The sequence below is a fragment of the Leucoraja erinacea genome, unplaced genomic scaffold (genome assembly GCF_028641065.1).
Source record: "Leucoraja erinacea ecotype New England unplaced genomic scaffold, Leri_hhj_1 Leri_347S, whole genome shotgun sequence".
NCBI lineage: Eukaryota > Metazoa > Chordata > Chondrichthyes > Rajiformes > Rajidae > Leucoraja > Leucoraja erinaceus.
Genome location: NW_026576248.1, coordinates 1 through 22,912, shown reverse-complemented (window position 1 = coordinate 22,912; position 22,912 = coordinate 1). Strand labels below are relative to the sequence as shown.

General features: G+C 47.5%; 1 protein-coding gene across 1 annotated transcript; it reads right to left on the bottom strand.

Moving 5' to 3' along the window:
* Window positions 1-6,985: 6,985 nt before the first annotated feature.
* On the bottom strand, window positions 6,986-18,639 carry LOC129693561 (vitellogenin-A2-like). The gene is made up of 13 exons (XM_055630357.1): window positions 18,625-18,639; window positions 18,198-18,251; window positions 17,572-17,718; window positions 16,482-16,694; window positions 13,538-13,680; window positions 12,758-12,896; window positions 12,420-12,549; window positions 10,942-11,134; window positions 10,045-10,130; window positions 9,216-9,310; window positions 8,981-9,131; window positions 8,729-8,890; window positions 6,986-7,255 (listed from the first exon to the last, which is right to left on the bottom strand). The coding sequence occupies exons 1-13, from the start codon at window positions 18,637-18,639 to the stop codon at window positions 7,155-7,157; spliced, it is 1,629 nt and encodes a 542-aa protein (XP_055486332.1). The 3' UTR covers window positions 6,986-7,154.
* Window positions 18,640-22,912: the final 4,273 nt, after the last annotated feature.

Below are 22,912 nucleotides of genomic sequence, written 5' to 3'. Positions count from 1 at the left end.
CTGAACCCCCAAAACCGTGTGCTTTAAGTTTGTATACTAATCTCTTATGTGGGACCTTGTCGAAAGCCTTCTGGAAGTCCAGATACACCACATCCACTGGTTCTCCCCTATCCACGCTACTAGTTACATCCTCGAAAAATTCTATAAGATTCGTCAGACATGATTTACCTTTCGTAAATCCATGCTGACTTTGTCCAATGATTTCACCACTTTCCAAATGTGCTGCTATCCCATCTTTAATAACTGACTCTAGCAGTTTCCCCACTACCGATGTTAGGCTAACTGGTCTGTAATTCCCCGTTTTCTCTCTCCCTCCCTTCTTAAAAAGTGGGGTTACGTTTGCTACCCGCCAATCCTCTGGAACTACTCCATAATCTAAAGAGTTTTGAAAGGATGGCTGTAAGTATTGAATATATGTCCACCCATCAACTTCTAGCTAATACTTTTGCTGAAGTGTTGGCAAGGCATTTATACCCCAGGAAATTGTGGTGCTCTTAATGTAGCCAGTGTTACAGGTGCATTTGCAGACATGTTGGGCAGGCCGTTAGGAGTCGGGATATTAAAATCCAAAATACTCTGAAAGGTCTCATGGCGGGCATAACAGCTTTGGCCCGCACGTTAGAAAAGGTGGACATGACTAGTGACCACAAGGATGCCATTAGCACTATTTTTGCAACGTGCAGTTTGAACTAAATAATATTAGAAAGAGGGCCATTCAGCCAGCTCTAGACCCTAAGTTCGCTATACTATGTAAGCAAAGGGCTATAGATCCTGTTATTTGGGGGAGACCTGTCCAAACAGGTTAAAGATTTGGATGAGGAGGCCAAGACTTTGGGGCTGATTAGAGCATCCAAAGGATATCTGGGGAAAAGAGATTAACCTTATGGGCATCCTAAGAAAGGTAGTTTTTTGTAATAATACTACAAAGAATTGGGCAGAGGTACCCAGCAGCAGCGTCCTTTTTAGGGTTTGGCCCAGGACGACCACTGTGGAAGATGCAAAAGCCTCTACTTCAGCATCTACCCCAACCTAAACCTCAAGGCCTCCACAACCACGAATGAAATCAAGAAAATAACTTGGTTACCACCGATAACCATGGAGGTAGGTGAATCTGGGGCTCCAGAATTAATAGGGAGCTCGGAAGTTGGAGGGACATTGCAACTTCATTTGGAAGCATGGTGTAATATAACTATGGACAGATATATCCTTAGCAGTATTAAGGGATATCTGATAGAGTTTCTACACAAACAAAACCCTCCAGTACAACATACACCGGACAGAATATACATGCTTACTAAAAGGGAACTACAAAGATTATTCACTAAAGGGGTAATGGAACAAACCAAACCTGAACAACAGGATTTTGTCTCAAACATATTTATTAGAAATAAGAAAAATGGGGGTTGCCGTATTATTATGGATTTATCAACGCTTCACAATGTTGTGCAATATGTTCATTTTAAAAATGGATACTTTTAGCAGTGCTAAAGAGTTAGTTTCAGCAGGCTACTTTATGGCAAGTATTGATCTTAAAGATGCTTACTATACAATACCCATCAGAGGGAAAAAAAAAAAAAAAAAAAACAATTTTAAACCAGCTTTTGTATTGCCGCAACACCAAAATTATAGAGTAATGGCATAGTTGGATGATATACTTGTTGTGGGAATAACTTATAGAAACATAGAAACATAGAAATTAGGTGCAGGAGTAGGCCATTCGGCCCTTCGAGCCTGCACCGCCATTTAATATGATCATGGCTGAATTGGCATGTTAGGCAGTGGTTGCCACTAAACAATTGTTTGAACAGCTGGGATTCATTATCCATCCACTTGTCAAAATTGGCACCATTAACACATTTAATATGTTAATGACTTTACTAATAGGGAAAGCCACAGAGTTACAAAAGGATTAGAGCACTCAAAATTAATAGAGGCCATTTTTTGATGGCCAATGGAGCTAACAATAGAAGCCATAAAAGAATTACAATGGTGGGAACACAATGTTAAGTATTGCTCCAACCCAATAGTTATTCACAACCCGTCTGTGCTATTACAAACAGATGCCAGTGCAATTGGTTGGGGTACAACTGATACCATCTCGAGCTATGGGGGAGATGGAATATACAAGAAGCTAACCTACTTAACACTAAGGGTATAAGTACTTAGAAATGTTAAGTGCATTTCATGGGCTAAAATCTTATTGCTCAGGAATGAAACAGCAGCATGTTAGATTGTAGATAGATAATACCTCGGTGGTGGCATATATAAGTCATATGGGTGGAAATATATCAACATCTTGTGATGAATTGGCAAACTCAATTTGGCAATGGTGTGTCCAAAGGAATAATAATAATAATAATAATAATAATAATGTTTATTTATATAGCACATTTATAGTCAATTTTTCATTGACCCCAAAGTGCTTTACATAATTTAAAAATCAGTTCCATACAAAGCATAAAGATGGGTTAACAAAATAATAAAATGCATAAACAGGACACAACATGTAACATAAACATCCACCACAGCATTCATCACTGTGGTGGAAGGCACAAAAAATTTTGGCCGTCCTCCTCCATTCCCCCCCCCCCCCGTGGACAAGACCAGAGTCCAGAGTCCAGTCCAGGATCGGTCTTTCGTCACCGGAGACCGCGGCTTCAAGATTCTGTAGGCCGCAGGCCGGCGGTTGAGATATAAAGTCCCCGCCGCAGCCAGAAGCACCGTAGACTGCAGGGCCGGCGGTCGATGCTCCCCTCCAGGGGGTGATGGTAAGTCCATGCCGGGCCTGCGGTAGAAGTTATCCGCGGGCCGGCAATGGCGGCTTCTTCTTCCCCCGGGTCCCCCACGAGGGATCCCGGGCAGTAGACACCACAGCAGCTGGAACTCTGCAGGCTGCGACTTCAGGCTGCCGGCTGCCCCGGGCCAGTGAAACGGAGCACTCCCCTCCGGCGAGCCCCAGCGAGGGCTCACCCGCTCCACGCCGAGTCCACGCTGCGAATATTTGGTTATCGGCTACGTATCTACCAGGGATACTAATTCAGTGGCAGACACCAGGTCACAAAAATTTATTGAAAGTACTGAATGGATGTTGGATAGAACGGTATTTGCTGAAATCACAGTAAAGTATGGAAGGCCGGATATTAGATTTGCATCCAGGTTTAAATCACCAGTTACCGAGGTATGTATCATTGGAACCAGATCCTGGGGCAGAAGCTACAGATGCATTTTCACTGCACTGGGGGGGAAATGGTTCATTTATGTATTTCCTCCTTTTCTGCCTAATCAATCGGGTACTAAGGGAAATTCAACAGGAATCGGCATCTGGGATTTTCTTAGTACCTGATTGGCTTACCCAACCATGGGTTTCCGTGGTACAGGACATGGTGCTGGAACCATGTATAACTTTAAGACATAGTCCTAAGTTACTGGTGCATCCAGTAACTCAGGATAGCTATCCATGCCATAGAAAATATTGAATTATTGGGTTGTAGACGCTGAAAGACTCGCTACGGGACATGGGGCTATGGGGACATGATCACAGCAGCAAAAAGGTCTACACAAATACAGTATTTAGGTCATATTAAAAAATGGACTAATTACTGCCATAATAACCTTCTGGACCACAGAAATAAGGATGTTCCGGCGGTGCTAGAGTTTTCTCACCAGCCTGCACTATGGAGGACTTAGTTAGAGCACTGTGAATAGTGCCAGAAGTGCATTGTCAAGTTATTGGTGGCAAGGAACAGAAAGACAGTCTGTGGGATCACATCCTCTGGTAGTTAAACTTTTAAGAGGCAATTTTAACACCAAGCCACCCAAAACAAGATACAACCAAATCTGGGATGTAAGTGTGGTCCTGACCATGCTAAGGAATTGGTCGCCGGCTACAGCATTAAATCTGGATAAACTAACTAAGAAATGGTAATGCTGATGGCGCTAGTCACAGCGCAAAGGGTCCAGTTATTGCAAAAAAGTAAGACTGGATGGCTTCACTATGGCGGCAGGAAGTTTGGTTTTTGTGATCCAGGACCGTATTATTAAACAAAATAGAACAGGATCAGCGGGGCAGGTCATAGAATTTATGGCCTACCCGGAGGACAAACGCCTCTGTATAGTGAAGCACGTTTTGTTATACAGTGAAAGGACAAAGGCTATCAGAGGCAAGGAAATGGCGTTTAATCAGCTATAAGAAACCGTACCGTAGAGTGTAAACTCAGACCATTTTGCGGTGGCTGAAATATGGGTTAAGAAAGGCGGGAGTGGACACTAACATATTTAAATCTCACTCCACCAGGGCTGCAGCTACATCCGCAGCAAAACGCCTTGATGTATCCATGGACCAAATCCTCAGGATTGCAGGATGGTTGTCGGAGAAAACATTTCAGAAATTTTATAACAAACCAGTTAGCAGTATGGGAACGTTTTCGGGGAACATTTTAAGTTCTGTATGATAATTTATCCATGAAGAATACGGGGTTATGAATTGAATTAATTAGATATTATTTATCATTTCCATTAAATAATTGGTATGAATGTTTTGAATATCATTAACAATTTCTCCCAAACTACCAAGGCAGTTGTGAAGCATGGACTCGTTCCACGGCATGAGGTCACAGAGCTTTGAAATCTTCATGTAGTCACTCACGTGACTCCGAAGTAAAATAGTAAGATTAAACGAGAACTTACCAGTTTGAAGTTTGATCTTTATTTTATGAGGAGGAACGTTGAGGGAATACGTGCCCTCCGCTCCCACCCTCGAATGCTCATATCTTAAACTGGTATCTCTTTAATAATCTTACTATTTTAGGTCATTATAGTGTATCTGTGACCTCACACCGCTGCTTTGAAGGATGACACGCATGCGTCGTAAGCGGGCTTCTTTCACGTATTCCCTCAACGTTCCTCCTCATAAAATAAAGATCAAACTTCAAACTGGTAAGTTCTCGTTTAATCTTACTATTATAGACCAGTTTGCCTTACATCGGTAGTGGGGAAGGTGCTTGAGTCGAACATTAAAGATGTTATAGCAGCGCATTTGGAAAGCAGTGACAGAATCGGTCAAAGTCAGCATGGATTTATGAAGGGGAAATCATGCTAGGCTAATCTTTTGGTATTTTTTGAGAATGTATTAAGTTGAATGGATAAGGGAGAGCCAGTGGATGTGGTGTATCTGGATGTTGAAAAAGCCTTTGACAAGGTCCCACACAAGAGATTAGTGTGCAAAATTAGAGCACATGGTATTGGGGGTAGGGTATTGACATGGATAGAGAACTGGTTGGTTGGCAGACAGGAAGCAAAGAGTAGGAATTAACAGGTCCTTTTCAGAATGGCAGGCAGTGATTAGTGGGGTGCCGCAATGCTCAGTGCTGGGACCCCAGTTATTTACAATATATATTAACGATTTTGACGGCTTGAAAACATCCAGTGAATTGGCCTTCACTGTCTTCTATGGCAGAGAATTCCACAGATTCACAACTCTCTGGGTGAAATAGTTTTTCCTCATCTCAGTCCTAAATGGCCAACCCCTTATTCTTAAACTGTGATCCCTGGTTCTGGACTCCCCCAACATCGGGAACATTCTTTCCTGCATCTAGCCTATCCAATCCCATAAGAATTTTATTTGCTTCTATAAGATCCCCTCTCAACCTTCCAAATTCCCGTAAATACAAACCCAGTGAACTCATTCTTTCATCATATGTCAGTCCTGCCATCCCGGGAATTAACGTGATGAACCTACGCTGCATTCCCTCAATAGCAAGAATGTCCTTCCTCAAATCAGGAGACGTGAGTGAGTGAATTGTGAGTCCACAAGCCGTGGCTGAGTGAACTATGAGTCCTCAAGCCGTGGCTGAGTGAACTGTGAGCCCACAAGCCGTGAGTGACTGAACTATGAGTCCACAAGCCGTGTGACTGAACTATGAGTCCAAAAGCCGCGAGTGAGTGAATTGTGAGTCCGCAAGCTGTGAGTGAGTGAACTGTGAGTCTACAAGGTGTGAGTGAGTGAGTGAACTGTGTCCACAAGCTGTGAGTGAGTGAACTGTGTGTCCACAAGCCGTGGCTGAGGGAACTGTGAGTTCACAAGCTGTGGCTGAGTAAACTGTGAGTTCACAAACCGTGAGTCAGTAAACTGTGAGTTCACAAACCGTGAGTCAGTGAACTGTGAGTCCACAAACCGTGAGTCAGTGAACTGTAAGTCCACAAACCGTGAGTCAGTGAACTGTAAGTCCACAAGCCGTGAGTGAGTGAACTGTGAGTCCACTAGCTGTGGGTGAGTAAATTGTGAGTCCACAAGCCCTGGCTGAGTGAACTGTGAGTCCAAAAGCTGTGGCTGAGTGAACTGTCAGTCCGCAAGCCAAGGATGAGTGAATTGTGATTTCACAAGCCGTGGCTGAGTGAACTTTGTACACAAACCCCGAGTGAGTGAAATGTGAGTCCACAAGCCGTGAGTGAGTTGATTGTGCGTCCGCAAGCCGTGAGTGAGTGCACTGTGAGTCCACAAGCCGTGAGTGACCGAACAGTGAGTCCAAAAGCCGCGAGTGAGTGAACTGTGAGTCCACAAGCCGTGAGGTAGTGAGTGAACTTTGAGTCCACAAGCTGTGAGTGAGTGAAATGTGAGTCCACAAGCCGTCAGTAACTGAACTGTGAGTCCGCAAGCTGTGAGTGAGTGAACTGTGAGTCTACAAGCCGTGGCTGAGTGAACTGTGAGTCCAAAAGCCGTGAGTGAATGAACAGTGAGTCCACAAGCCGTGAGTGAACGAACAGTGAGTCAACAAGCCGTGAGTGACCGAACAGTGAGTCCGCAAGCTGTGAGTGAGTGAACTGTGAGTCTTCAAGCCGTGGCTGAGAGAATTATGATTTCACAAGCCGTGGCTGAGTGAACTGTGAGTCTACAAGCCGTGAGTGAGTGAACTGTGAGTCCACAAGCCGTGAGTGAGTGAACTGTGAGTCCACAAGCCGTGACTTCCATAAAACCACCGTTGTTACACAAACGATTCACAAACTGTTTTTTGGATGCTGTAAAAATCTTTATTAGTGTTTTTGAAAGAACAATTCAAGATGTTGAATTTACTTTTTTACATGGTGAGAATTTGCAAATGATTGTAATATTCCAAGGTTGCTGATGCAGCAGGTGTGAAGGTTGCCGTTGATCTTGATCATTGGGAACAGCGACACATGCAGTCAGTGTGGGAGTCGACAGATCGACTGATGTCCACTGACTTCTTGTTAAAGAGACTCATGTCAGTCACTGTGTAATCTGTTGAGAAACAAACTCCTGATTAGTTGCACAACTCCCAGCAACAACTTGACACATTTAGGCGGCACGGTGGTGCAGCGGGTCGAGCTGCTGCCTCGCAGCTCCAGTGAGCCGGGTTCCATCCTGACCTCACGTGCTGTCTGTGTGGAGTTTGCACGCTCTCCCCGTGACCTTATCCCAGGGTCATGCAGGTGTGTAGTTTACTACTCATCCGTAAATTGCAGAATGTCCTTTTGTTTCACACCTTCAGTCTCTAATGTCTGGCGTCTAATGTCTCACAATCCCCCCCCCCCCCCCCCCTCCCTTCAGCGATGTCCACCCATTATCTGCCCGACCCTCTCCCAGCTTTCGTACCCACCCACTACAATCAGTATGAAGAAGGATCCCCACCCGAAACGTCATCTATCCATGTTCTCCACAGATGCTCCCTGACCCGCTGAGTTACTCCAGCACTCTGTGAAACGTCACCTAACCATGTTCTCCACAGATGCTGCCTGACCCGCTGAGTTACTCCAGCACTCTGTGAAACGTCACCTATCCATTTTCTCCACAGATGCTCCCTTACCCGCTGGGTTACTCCAGCACTCTGGTAAACGTCACCTATCCATGTTCTCCACAGCTGCTGCCTGACCCGCTGAGTTACTCCAGCACTCTGTGAAACGTCACCTATCCATGTTCTCCACAGCTGCTGCCTGACCCGCTGAGTTACTCCAGCACTCTGTGAAACGTCACCTATCCATGTTCTCCACAGATGCTGCCTGACCCGCTGAGTTACTCCAACACTGTGTCCTTATCTGTAAATTGGCGCTAGTACGTCGGGAATGGATGTGTAAGTGGATTGATATAGAACTGGTGTGAACAAGCGCTCGATGGCTGGTGTGGACTCAGGGGGCTGGAGGGACATTTGTAATTCTGTATCTTGCAATTTAATTCACTTCAATTCAAGTATGACTATTTTCCTCAATGTTGTATAGAGATACAGCATGGAAGAGACCCTTCGGTCCAACTAGTCCATGCTGACCCATCTAAACTATCATTATTTGCCTGTCCCTGGCCCAGATCCCTCTAAACCTTCCCACTCATGCAGCTGTCACTGTATTTCAATGTATCTCACTGTACCTTGCTACAGGTGATAATAATTAAACCATTTCAACCATTGATACCCATCCAAGTGTCTTTCTAATGTTGTTATTGTACCTGCCTCAACTACCTCCTCCAGCTGCTTGTTCCATACACCCACCACCCTCTGAATGTTAAAGTTGTCCCTCAGGTTGTGATTCAATCTTTCCCTCTCATCTTAAACCCATTTCCCTCTAGTTCTTGATTCCACTTCCCTGGGATGAAGCAGTTGCTGAGATTTTTCACGGTACGACTGTAACTGGAATTCTCTAGCATGGTAGTGAGACTGGATGTTCTACACAACACCAGGTGTATATAAAGGTTGTGGATGGGATGTGAAGTAAGTGAACTCACTGGCTGCCAAACAGTGGAAGCGGACACGGCGAGATCGTGTTTCCATGGGTGTACATTCTGCCAGGCACCGTTGTACTGGTTCTACAGAATAGCATCTGGATGCCTGTCCTTCAAACTCCACCACAGTTCCTAGTTCCACAAAGTCCCGCCTTACTTTGCAATCTGAAAGACAAACAGAGTGTGGTTTGTCAGGGAGCCGAGCAGAGGCCGGGGGTGGGGGGAACGATGACACAACCAGGCGGAGCCTCTTACCGTCCTTGCACGACGTTCCCGAACACAACCAGGACTCAAAGAGACGGTCCTGGTCCTCGGCCACCTCCCGGCTGGGCATCATCATTTTCTTCTCACCGTTGTTAAGGCCACAGATTCCACACGTCTTGCTCATCATCTGGTCCACGACAATCTTCACACAAAGGCAGATACATCAGAACAGTGCAACCACAAAATTACCGCTGAAAGTTTCAATCTGTTAGTGAGGGTGAGCTACCTGGACACGTTCTCCATCAAAGTACAACTTCTCGATGTTCACACACGGGATCCTCAGAGTTATTCCAGTTACGTTTTGTACAACTTCTACACCAGCTGGAAGACAGGACAGTCTTTTGTTCAACAGATACTTTCATCTTGTGACACCTTGAACTGACACATTGTAATAAGCTCACCTGCTAAAGGTTCATGAGTGATAGGAGCAGAATTAGGCCATTCGGCCCATCAAGTCTACTCTGCCATTCAATCATGGCTGATCTATCTCTCCCTCTAAACCCCATTCACCTGCCTTCTCCATGAGTTCTACAGATTGTCCACTGACTGACCAGATGGACATGTCCAGATTATTAGCACTGGGTCTATTTCGCTTTGTATTAAAATATATTGATTTTCTCATTGTGATAAATCTGTGACAAAGAAACGCTTGTGTTAGTGATTTCCCTGCTCTACAATGATACCAGGATCAGAAGTTACTGCAAGAACATAGAATGTAGAACAGTACCGCACAGGAACAGGCCCTTCGGCCCACAATGTCCATGCTGTACATGATGCCAAGTTAAACTGATCTAAAGTTGAGGTCTTGGTTGGATTGCTCTTTGTCAGAGACCTCCCCCTCGACCTTACCGCCATGTGTGGCCCTACCAGGAGCATAGCTCCAGACGGCATCACTCTCAGGATCTCAGGACCACACAAGCTTCTCCACCATGACAAGGTTACAGTCCCTACCTGCTCGCTAATTCAGGCAGGTTAACAGCGCTGTTGCAGTTTGAAGAGGTATTTAAAGTGTGACTGTCTCACCACATCCCCTCAATAAGGGAAAGGCCACTCACCTGGTAGAATCGGTTGCCCTGCAGACGGTTTGTTTCCATTCACCAATAATATCATTCGGTCTGAAGAAGGAACTACCTCAATGGTCCTGTTATAAAGCAAACACATTGTCTTAGACACAAATAGCTGGAGTAACTCAGCGGGACAGGCAGCATCTCTGGAGAGAAGGAATGGGTGACGTTTCGGGTGTAGAATCAGAGTAAGTGTTGAACAACACACCACCGATGGAGAATTTCTCCCCATCCAGCCGTCATTCCACTGTTTCCATTCATGTAACAGCTTCCTCCCGACTCCTGCATCAGTGTGACCCAGAATGTCACCTGTCCATTCCCTCCCTCCACAGATGCTGCCCGCCCTGCTGAGTGACCCCAGCACTGTGTCCATCCACACGCATAAATACTTCTCCATCACAGTTAGGGGTGTAAGGTGAAGAATTAGTAACAGGGCAGAACAGTGGTGCAGCGGGTAGAGCTGCTGCCTCACGGCACCAGAGACCCGGGTTCTATCCTGACCTTGGCTGCTACTGTGTGTGTGGAGTTTGCACGTCCTCCCTGTGACCACGTGGGTTTCCCCCGGGTGATCCGGTTTCCTCCCACCTCTCACAGACCTGCAGGGTTGGTGGGCTAAAGGGCTGCTGTAAAATGTGCCCCCAGTGTGTGAGTGGGAGGTGGAATCTGTGGGCAGATGATGAGAATGCAGGGAAAATAATATGTAGGAATAGCACAATGGGTGGTTGATGGATGGTGTGGACTCGATGGGCCGAAGGGCCTGTTTCTGTATGGATGACTTCAACACCAATGGATGTTTGTAGAGTTGTCACCAATGTTCTCACCTAAGGCTCCGTCTGTGAAACTTTACTGTGAAGGGTCACCGCGCACATTAAACCCGCAGACACTCACAAGTTTTTCACGGACACAATCAGTTTGATGGACTTCTTCGTCTTATCGGTTTGTGCACGCTTCATCAACAGCATAAACTTGGGACTATCGGAGCAGTCTTGGGTCAGGACATAGTAGCAATCGTTGGAAAGACTGTGGTTGAGTCTGTTCCCGTCATATGTCCAAACTGTATCGTTTTCAGCAACGCATTGTCCTGAAGAAAAGTTAAAGGTCATCACATTAGAAGGGAGGAAGGAGTTGGAGATTTCCCTCTGACCTCCCACATCTGCTCCACCACTGGAACAGTCATAGAGTCAACAAGGTTATATGTTGACCTCTCAGGCAAGGCCAACATGTGTATGAACTTCAAATGACTGTCTGTACGGAGTTTGTACCTTCTCCCCATCACCACGTGGGTTTTCTCCGGGTGCTCCGGTTTCCTCCCACACTCCAAAGATGTACTGGTTTGTAGATTAGTTTGGATTCAGTAAAAAGGGGAAAGCCACACGGTCATGGGGAGAAGGTACAAACGTACGAATCAGGGCGAGACTACAAACTGCTGGAGTAACTCAGCGGGACAGGCAGCATCTATGGGGAGAAGCAATCAGTGGTACTGATCCAAATTTAACACGGATCATCTTGGTTGGTGAACATATCTAGCCTGAAACAATACACAAGATGTTTGCTGTGGATATTCCCAGTTATAGGACATGGGTAGAGAAGAGGAATCAAGATCTTCAGGCAGACCAGAGGAGGCAGTCATACCCCCATCCATATAAACGGGACTGAGGTGGAGCGCGTCTCCAGCTATAAATTCCTCGGGGTACATATCTCGGAGGATTTGTCCTGGTCCCTCAACACCTCCAAGCTGATCAAAAAGGCGCAGCAGCGCCTTTACTTCCTGAGGAGGCTGAAGAAAGCCCACCTGTCCCCCCGGATCCTGACCAACTTTTACCGCTGTACCATAGAGAGTATCCTGACCACCTGCTTCATGGTATGGTACAGCAGCTGCACTGCTGCGGACAGGAAGGCACTACAACGGGTGGTGAAAACCGCGCAGCACATCATCGGTGCCCCGCTCCCTGCCATGGATGCCCTCCACCGAAAACGGTGTCTGAGACGGGCTGGGAAGATCATCAAAGACCACACACACCCCAACCATGGACTGTTTGCCCTCCTCCCTTCAGGGAGGTGGTACAGGAGCCTCAGGTCACGTACTAGTAGGATGAGGAACAGCTTCTACAACAATACAATTACACTGCTGAACTCGGAGTCCCCGCCGATAGATTTCTCCGGTCCCTCCGTCCCCATTGTTTAATTATTCTGTATTTTTTGATTATTCTGTATGTTCTCTCTTTCTATTTTTTTTATTTCTTTATGTACAACTACTACGGACTGACGCAAAACTGCATTTCGTTGTACTCATACTTGTATTTGTGCGATGACATTAAAGTTGAATTGAATTGAATCTGGAGACAAGAACATTGAAGAATACTAACGTTGGTTCATTGTGAGGAAGGTCTCTGAGAGTTCGGCGATGCTGTGGAATCCGGCCTCCTGCATCCGTTTGGTGACAGCATGGACTGGCAGGGATGTGGGGATACGGAGACCCTGATAGAACGCTGTCATCTGTAACCAAAGCAAAACGGTTTGTTCACCCTCTGGCTCCATTGTAATCATGTATTGTCTTTCCGCTGCCCGGTTAGCACGCAACAAAACGCTTTTCACTTGGTACACGTGACATTAAACTGGACTGAAGCTGAAGCAACGGTGTAACTGGGGCCCAGATGGTCGATCCAGCCAAACTTGGACAGAAAGAAATAAAGTTGCTTGTTACCTTGGGCAAGCGGATTATTGTGTCGATGGTTTGTGGGGAGGTTAGTGCGACCAGCACAGTAATCTGACGGTCACGATTACGTTTGTAGCTCTGTGATAATCCCAGTGAATAGGCCAGTCCTGGGAGGTAGTCGCCAACCCTGAGACAAGGAGCAAATGGTTGCAGTAAGACCACAAGTTCTTAAGACACAGGAGCAGAATTAGGCCATTCGGCCCATCAAGTCTACTCCACCATTCAATCATGGCTGATCTATCTCTCCCTCTCAAACCCATTCTCCTGCCTTCTCCCTGTGACCTTTGGCACCCGTACTAATCAATTTCCTGTCAACCTCCGCTTTAAGAATGCCCACTGACTTGTCCTCCACATCCGTCTGTGGCAATGTATCCCACAGATTCACCACCCTCTGACTAAAGAGTTGAATACTTTATTGTAACATGTGACAAGTCACAGTGTAATTCTTCGTTGGCACATCCAATATCAGCAAATGGTCGCCCGTAGATGTCCTTTAATGCAGAGGCTGTGCCCTCTGGTTCTAGACTCTCCCATTAGTGGAAACATCCTCTCCACATCCACTCTATCCAGGCCTTTCACTATTCTGTACATTTCAATGAGGTTGCCCCTCATCTAAACTCCAGCGAGTACAGGCCCAGTGCCGTCAAACACTCATCAAGTGTGAAGCCAATCTGTGTGTGATGATTCTTTGTGTTCAGTATAGAGCATATATAACAAAGAGGTGATGATATCAGGCCAGTTCAGGCAATGACATGACTAAGGACTTACATTCTGCCACCATATTTCAAGTTCTCGTTGATTCTAGACCACTGCATCTTGACCTTTGTAGCTGGGTGACTTGCAAGTTGACCAGTGGAGGCTGTAACTGCAACGCGGTATTTCTCACAGTTTTCACCCCATCTTGCCAACGTCTGCAGAAAGTAAAAGAAGTTGCAATGAAACCACGAAGCTCGGCACCTGGAAACATCGGATACCTGGAGATGGAACCACGAGCAACGGCAGATGGCAGGATCTTGTGTTGAACACACAGAGTGTTGGAGTAACTCAGCGGGTCAGGCAGCATCTGTGGAGAACATGGCTAGGTGACGTTTCACAGAGTGCTGGAGTAACTCAGCGGTTCAGGCAGCATCTGTGGGGAACATGGATAGGTGACGTTTCACAGAGTGCTGGAGTAACTCAGCGGGTCAGGCAGCATCTGTGGAGAACATGGATAGGTGACATTTCGCGTCGGGACCTTTCTTCAGATGCTTTCTTCTGATGTCATCTATCTGTTTCCTCCTTAGAACTGAAGTTCTCTCTGAGCCATCTCCCATGAGGTCTAAATGTGAGCTCGATGCCCTTGTACTTCAGTCACAGGCCCTTCAGCCCAACTCGATCAATGATGCCCCATCCCAGCTAGTCCCATTATCCAAGTTTAGTCCAATATTCTTTTAAATACGACCTGCTTCAAATCCCTCCTCCAGCAGCTCGTTCCATTTGTGTAAAACAAGTTGCCCCTTAGGTTACAATTAAATCTGTCCCCTCTCATCTTAAACCTAGACCCTCTGGTTCTCGATTGCCCTACTCTGGGTAATAGACCATCATCATGGGGAAGTCCTGTTTAACGAATCTGCTCGAATTCTTTGAGGAAGTAACAACCCGGGTGGATAAAGGGGAACCGGTGGATGTGGTATACTTGGACTTCCAAAAGGCTTTTGACAAGGTGCCACATAAGAGACTATTGCTAAAAATAAAAAATTATGGGATTGGGGGTAATATATTAGCATGGGTAGAGGATTGGCTAACAAATAGGAAGCAGAGAGGGGGGATAAATGGTTCATACTCGGGATGGCAACCGGTAACTAGCGGGGTTCCGCAAGGGTCGGTGCTGGGACCCCAGTTGTTCACAATTTATATAAATGATTTGGAGGAGGGAACCAAGTGTAATATATCAAAATTTTGCGGACGATACAAAAATGGGAGGAAAAGTAGGGGATGAGGAGGATAGGAAGAGTCTGCAAAAGGATATAGATAAGCTAGGTGAGTGGGCAACAACTTGGCAGATGAAATTTAATACTAATAAATGTGAAGTCATTCACTTTGGGAAAAAAAAATGATAGGGCAAGTTATTTTCTAAATGAGGAGGAGCTGCGTTGTAATGCAACGCAAAGGGATCTAGGGGTATTAGTACATGAATCACTGAAAGTTAGTATGCAGGTGCAGCAAGCAATCAGGAAGGCCAATGGAGTTTTGGCCTTTATTGCTAGGGGGATTGAGTATAAAAACACGGAGGTCTTGCTGCAGCTGTACACAGTATTAGTGAGACCACATTTGGAATACTGTGTACAGTTCTGGGGTCCATACTTAAGAAAGGATGTACTAGCCCTGGAGGCAGTGCAGCGAAGGTTTACAAGATTAATTCCTGCAATGAGGGGATTGACATATGAGGAAAGGTTAAGTAGGCTGGAACTCTACTCTTTGGAGTTTAGAAGAATGAGAGGCGATCTCATTGAAACATATAAGACCGTGAGGGGCCTTGATCGGGTGGATGCACCGAGGATGTTCCCAATGATCGGGGAAACTAGAACTAGGGGACATAGTTGCAGAATAAGGGGGGGGGCTCTTTTAAAACTGAGATGAGGAAGAACTTCTTCACCCAGAGGGTGGTTAATTTATGGAATTCACTGCCCCAGGGAGCAGTGGAAGCAGAAACTTTAAATATATTTAAGACTAAAATAGATGGTTTTTTAGCTGCCAAGGGGATAAGGGGCTACGGGGAGAGGGCAGGGATATGGACCTAGGTATGGTTAGTATAGTAAGACCTGAGTGATCTCCTGGACAAGTGTCGATCGCCTAGATTGGGGTCGGAGAGGAATTTCCAGGATTTTTTTCCCGAATTGGACCTGGGTTTTTATCCGGTTTTTTGCCTCCCCCAGGAGATCACGAGGTTCTTGGGGTGGAGAGGGGTGATAGCGGTATAAAGGGGAGGGTAGTGTCTTGTGTTCTGTGTCTTGTGTCTACTGTTTGTGGGTAAGTGTGTCTGTTTAGTGTTCAGCCATGAGCGAATGGCGGTGCGGGCTCGATGGACCTGGTGGTCTGCTCTCGCACCTACTTTCTATGTTTCTATGTTTCTATCATATAAACCTCTGTATGATCACCAGTCTCTGCCTGTACTCCAAGCACCAAAGTCCCAGCCTGCCCATCCTCTCCCTGTAGCTCAGACCCTCGAGTCCTGACAATAGACTGCATTCACCCTGTCTAAGCCCCAAGATTTTATATACCTCTCTCAGATTGCTGCTCATCCTCCTGCGCTCCAAGGAATAATGTCCCAGCCTGCCCTTCCTCTTGCATTGCTCCATGCCTGAGCTGATGAAGTCCTCTCTCCTAATCACTAGCGACCCTTTCAAAGTCCCATGTGGCGGCACGGTGGCGCAGCGGTAGAGTTGCTGCCTGACAGCGCCAGAGACCTGGGTTCGATCCTGACTACGGGTGCTGTCTATACGGGGATGGTACGTTCTCCCTGTGACCTGTGTGGGTTTTCTCCAGGTCTCCGGTTTCCTCCCACACTACAAAGACATACAGGTAGGTACATTAAATTGGCCTCTGTAAGAAATTGTGAATTGTGGCGAGTGTGTGTAGGATGGCGTTAGTGTACTGGTCGGCACGGACTCAGTGGGCCGAAGGGCCTGTTTCCGTGCTGTATCTCTAAAGATAAAGGAATGGAAAGCCTTACCAAGAGTTTGTGGGATCGGGGTAGTAATGCATCAGCACAGATCTTCCAGTTGTTCTTGGGCTCCAGGTCCACCAGGCGTACGTGCATCCTGGGAATCCGTGATGAAATCTTGCCGTATCCCGTCAGCTGATAACCTTGTTGTGTTCCATCTGTACGTCTGACCCGGAGAAGCACGACCAGTAATGGAGTTCCAGCTTTGCCCACCAAGTAACGCTGCAATATCAAAGACAATCCCCAGTGGCACAGTCACAGAGTCAGAGAGTGTGCAAACAGGCCCTTCAGCCCACCTTGTCCATGCTGACTGAGTTGGCATGTTGGGTTAGTACCTGTAAGCCCATTGCCCTCTAAACCCTTCCTATCCATAGAACTGTCCAGTTGTATTTTATAAGTCATGATAGCATCCACTTCTCCAGCTTCCTGTGGCAGCTCGTTCCAGACACGGACCACCCTGTGGGTGAAAATGTTGCCCCTCAGCTCTCTCTTAAATCTCTCCCTTCTCATCTTAAGCCTGAGCCCTCTGGTTTTAGAATCCTCTACCCTGGGTTAAAGACAGAGTGTTCACTGTATCCACACCCCTCGTGACCTTGTACACCTCAATAAGGTCATCCCTCAGCCTCCTACGCCCCAAAGAATAAAGTCCCAGCCTCTCCTGATACCTCAAGCCCACAAGCCCAGGTAACATCCTGGTCAATCTCTCCTGAACCCTTTCCGACATAATGACATCCCCCCTGTAGCTGGTCGATCACAACTGTACACAGTATCTCCAAGTGTGGTCTCACCAACCCCTTGTACACGAGCATCAACATGTGGCAACATCTGTATCAGTTCCCCTTCCCAATGGAGGCAGGCTGACCCCCCCACTGACCCTCCCTGACCTGACTCCCCACCCTGACCCCCCTGACCACACCCCGACCCCCCCCCACCCTGACCCCCCCCCCCCACCCTGACCCCACCCTGCACACCCCACCCTGACCCTCCCAGCTCTGACCCCACCGTGACCCCACCCTGACCCCACCGTGACCCCACCGTGACCCCATCCTGCCCCCACCCTGACCCTTTGAGGGAGGGGGAGTCGGTGGCCTAGACCCACCTGAGTGGATGAGCGGAGGATGGATGAGCTGAGACTGCTGCGTCTAGACTTGATTCCAGACGAGTGCCTGAGTTTGCTGATGAGACGAGAGCTGGAGCGTTGAGATGTCGAGCGGCTGACTTGGATTGACCGCCTGCTGGCTGTGGACTGAGCACACACAGACAACACAATGAACATTTGCAGCAAACTGCATCACTGCCCACCAGACACCTTCACCATTTACTTCTAAATCCCAACATCCATTCAAGTAAAGACAAATGGCCCAAAATGGCCACATTTTTATATTTATAAAGGCACCTTCGCAATAAATAATTAATCTGATTCCAGGCTGCATCACTGGGTCAGTTCATCATCTTCAGTGATAACAGGATTAGGCCATTCGGCCCATCAGGTCTACTCCATCATTCAATCATGGCTGATCTATCTCTCCCTCCAAACCCCATTCTACTGCCTTCTCCCCATAACCCCTGACCCCCGCACTAATCAACAATCTGTCAATCTCCACCTTAAAAATGCCCAATGTCTTGGCCTCCACAGCCGTCTGTGTCAAAGAATTCCACAGATTGATGGAGGGGAGGAGGGAGGGGGAGGGAGAAGGGGGGGTGGCATGGGGAAGATCAACTTACCCGACTGACATGTCCAGACTTAAATCGAAGTTCCAGGATGTCACGGCGTGAACTCTGTGGAAATTATATTTGAATAAAAAGCATTAGCCTCCTCTTTCTGCTGCCCAGTGTCCATCACTGTTATGTCCAGGCTCATTATTGTGGGGACATCACCTGGGACCTTGTCTGGGGGTTAGTGGCAGGGTGTTGTTGTTGAGGTGAGTCCGTGATACTGAGAGCTGAACCGTGTGGAGATGTGGTCCTGGTGGGTCACCCAGGGGGGGGGGGGCAGGGGGGGGGGGGGGGGGGGGGCAGGGTGAGGGTGGGGGTAGGGACAGGGTTGTGAGGGTGGGGGGTCTAGTGGAAACATCCTCTCCACATCCACTCACTTCACCATGTGTGAGGTGGGCAGGGTTGGTGGGGTGGGCAGGGTTGGGCAGGTGGGTACCATGGATCGCCTCATGCTACTGACCCTGCGGCTACTCCTGTGCATGCTGGAGGTCCCACGGCTGCCGCTGCGATGGAGGCTGCTGCGAGGTTTGCTGCTGCTGCGACGGAGGCTGCGACGGAGGCTGCGATGGAGGCTGCTGCGAGGTTTGCTGCTGCTGCGACGGAGGCTGCGACGGAGGCTGCTGCTGCGACGGAGGCTGCGACGGGAGGCTGCTGCTGCTGCTGCTGCTGCTGCTGAGACGGAGGCTGCCGCTGCGCCTGGTGCTGCCACGGAGATTGACCTTGCCGCTGCGTCGCATGCTGCGGGTCTGCCCCTTGCTGTGTTTGTTGCTCTTCCTGATGCTGCTGCTGCTGCTGCTGCTGCTGCTGCTACTGATGATGCTGCCAGCCCGCAAGTGTCTGTTGCCCGACAGGTGGCCGGATCTGCTGGAACTGGAACTGGAACTGGACCGACCCAGTGTTCTGTTACCCTGGGAGGAGAAACACAACAGGGTCACACACATTAGGAGATAACTGTGACACTGCTGGTAGAGTGGGCAGCGCCAGAGACCCGGGTTCAATCCTGACTACGGGTGCTGTCTGTACAGAGTTTGCACGCTCTCCCCGTGACCTGGGTGGGTTTTCTCCGCGTTCCCCAGTTTCCTCCCACACTCCAAAGACGTGCAGGTTTGTGGGTTAATTAGGCTTCAGTGAAGATTATAAAACTGTTCCCAGTGTGTAGAGGATAGCGCTGGTGTACGGGGTGATCACAGGTCGGCACAGACACAGTGGCCATGTTCTCTGCAACAGCATGAGATTCATTGTAAACATTGCCAGGGGTGAACTGTCCTGGCTTTACCCAGCCCAGCCACTATTTACTCATCAGCACAAGATGGTGTGGTCAGGTGGTGTAACATGTGGATGAATCAGTACGTACCTTAGCCTGCTTCATCAGAATCCTCCCCAGTCTATCTGAGCTCATTACAGATGGACCTCGCTCCATTCTTATCTCCTTATCCTCAAGCTTTATCATCTTGGTCAGAGACTTGGCTCCAGCCTGTATCTCCAGCACAATCTTCTCAATGTCTGCTCCTGAGCTGACTGCAAGATGAGACAAGATGAAGATCATCAGACCCTTGTTAGCAAAGACTGGTCCCAATCCCGTTAACCTACAAGGTTCTACCGTAAGGTTCTTCGAGTCAGCTACTACCACACCAACATTGGCCAACTAAGGAGGACATGATCTCTACTTTACCATTACCTTGACGTTGAAGGTGCCAGGAAGGAGATTTAAAGGGAAGCCGAGGATTTTTCACACAGAGAGTGGTTGAAATCTGGAACTCACTGCCCGGGGAATCAGATACATTCACTATGTTTACGAGGCACATAGATAGAGACTTGGTGTAAGGTCATTGGTATTGTAGAGAGTTGTGGACGCAGCCCAGACCATCACACAAACCAACCTCCCTTCCATTGACTCCATCTACACCTCACGCTGCCTCGGCAAGGCCAGCAGCATCATCAAGGACCAGTCTCATCCCCGGTCACTCCCTCTTCTCCCCTCTCCCATCGGGCAAGAGGTACAGAAGTGTGAAAACACACACCTCCAGATTCAGGGACAGTTTCTTCCCGGCTGTTATCAGGCAACTGAACCGTCCTCTCACCATCTAGAGAGCGGTCCTGACCTCCCATCTATCATTAACTTGGACTTTATCTGACCTTCTGTGTTACATCTTTGCACTAAATCTTGTTCTCTTTCTCCTGTATCTGTACACTGCGGACGGCTCGATTGTAATCATGTACAGTCTTCCCGCTGACTGGATGGAACGCAACAAAAGCATTTCACTGTACCTCGCTACACGTGACACTAATAAACTAAACTAAACCAAAGAAGGCAAGTGCGATTAGTGTAGATGGACATAAAGGTCAGCATGGACGTGGTGGGCCGAAGGGCCTGTTTCTGTGCTGTATCACTCTGTGACTCTGTGCTGCCGACCTGTAACAACAAAGACTTTTTGTTGGCGATTTGTTAAAGGAGGGAGATGAATGTTCGTTCACCTGGGATAATGGTGATATTCAGCTGGTGTCGGCCAATCAGTCGGTACAGTGGGATGTGTTTGACGGAAAGAGCATTCTCCATTCTTCCATCAATACAAGCCTGCACTCCGATCTTGTCCGCTCTCATGCACGCACGATAGGCAGCTTTGGTCGGGACCCTCGGATGCTGATCCTCTCCAGAGCATGGGACTTGGTCAGCAAGGGTTTCTGGGGCAACCTGTGCCTGTGGACACAATGGTGATGAGCCAGGAGAATCAAGAGTTTTGCATTAACGCTGCACGGCCGGGGAAATACAAAGCATCGACACCAGGAGCTGCCTGAAGATGGCGGCATCTCTCATCACGGTGCCCCCCCTTCTCACTGCTGCCGCTGGGCAGGAGGTACACAAGCCTCACCACCCACATCACCAGGCTCAGCAACAGATACTTTCCCACAACCACCAGGTTCCTGAACCCACCCACACATCCCTAATCCCACCTCAACAACAGAACACTATGGACTAACTCTGGCACTACTGAGGATGCCACCTAATTGTGGTTTACACTAATGTCTCATGTTTTCAACATCATTTTCTTTCCACTGGCTTGTAAACGTGATGGAAAATTTATGTGTGATTTCTGTGTAATTTATGTGTAATTTATGTGTAATTTATTTGTGTCATTTATGTGTAATTTATGTGTAATTTATGTGTACTTTAGACAATAGACAATAGGTGCAGGAGTAGGCCATTCAGCCCTTCAAGCCAGCACCACCATTCACTGTGATCATGGCTGATCATCCCCAAACAGTATCCCTTTCCTGCCTTCTCCCCATATCCCCTATCTTCAAGAACCCTATCTAACTCGCTCTTGAAAGTATCCAGGGAACCGGCCTCCACCGCCCACTGAGGCAGAGAATTCCACAGACTCACCACTCTCTGTGAGAAAATGTGTTTCCTCGTCTCCATTCTAAATGGCTTACCCCTAATTTCTTAAGCTGTGGCCCCTGGTTCTGGACTCCCCCAACATCGGGAACATGTTTCCTGCCTCTAGCGTCTCCAAACCCTTTATAATCTTTTATGTTTCAATAAGATATCCTCTCATTCTTCTAAACTCCATAGTGTACAAGCCCAGCCGCTCCATTCTCTCAGCATATGACAGTCCCGCCATACCGGGAATTAACCTTGTAAATCTACGCTGCACACCCTCAATAGCAAGAATGTCCTTCCTCAAATTAGGGGACCAAGACTGCACACAATACTCCAGGTGTGGTCTCATTGGGGCCCTATACAACTGCAGAAGGACCTCTTTGCTCCTATACTCAACTCCTCTTGTTATGAAGGCCAACATGCCATTCGCTTTCTTCACTGCCTGCTGTACCTGCATGCTTACTTTCATTGACTGATGAACAAGGTCCCCCAGATCCCGTTGTACTTCCCCTTTTCCCAACTTGACACCATTTGTGTCATTTATATGTAATTTCTGTACAATGTGCTATTGACGTCTATGAACTGACTTGGTTACACTAAGGACTTTAGATTTTTACATTAATATTAGGTTTTTCCAATTTATATATTTTTTGGTGAATTGTGTTATCTTTAAGCCTTGAGTTTACAGACCGGATAAACTGCAGCAAGTTGGAATTCCATTGTTGTGTTTCCAGCACATAGGACAATGAAAGACTGTTTTGTTGTGTGTCTGAGTGTATGTGTGTGTGTGATACTGCTACGAGCAAGGTTCACAATGTAGCTGTACCTCACCACATGGAAGAGAACACGACCTGTGAAGCGTGTATTTAGTGGAGAATACTTACTACATTCCTCTCATCTGGGACCCTCCCTGACTGAGCCGACGACCGGAATCTTTGGCTGGAAATGTCCCTTCTTGTCGACCGAGGCAAGATGGCCACCCGTCTCACTGCGGAAAGGTTCTCCATATTGGCTGAGATGGCATAGACCTGAGAACTGGATATCGTAGATCATGTCAGTAAATAATGCAAACGCAAACAGCAATGGGCCATAAACCCAAACACTAAATGTCCTGCATTAAACTGCATTTGCCGTTCCTCAAACCACTTGCCCAGCCGCTCAAGATCACGCTGCACTGTACAGCTCATGGTCAGACATACGTTCACAAGTTCATAAGTGACAGGAGCAGAATTAGGCCATTCGGCCCATCAAGTCTACTCCGGCTGTCTATCTCTCCTTCCTAACCCCATTATCCTGCCTTCTCCCCATAACCTCTGACACCCGTACTAATCAACAATCTGTC

Bases quoted from the DNA above. Each gene is read 5' to 3' on its own strand.
- LOC129693561 (XM_055630357.1), bottom strand. The intron at 13,681-16,481 runs GTAAGGCTTTCC...TACTTTCTGCAG, and splicing joins CCCGATCCCACAAACTCTTG to ACGTTGGCAAGATGGGGTGA. The intron at 9,132-9,215 runs GTAGCTCACCCT...CTTTGTGTGAAG, and splicing joins TTGATGGAGAACGTGTCCAG to ATTGTCGTGGACCAGATGAT.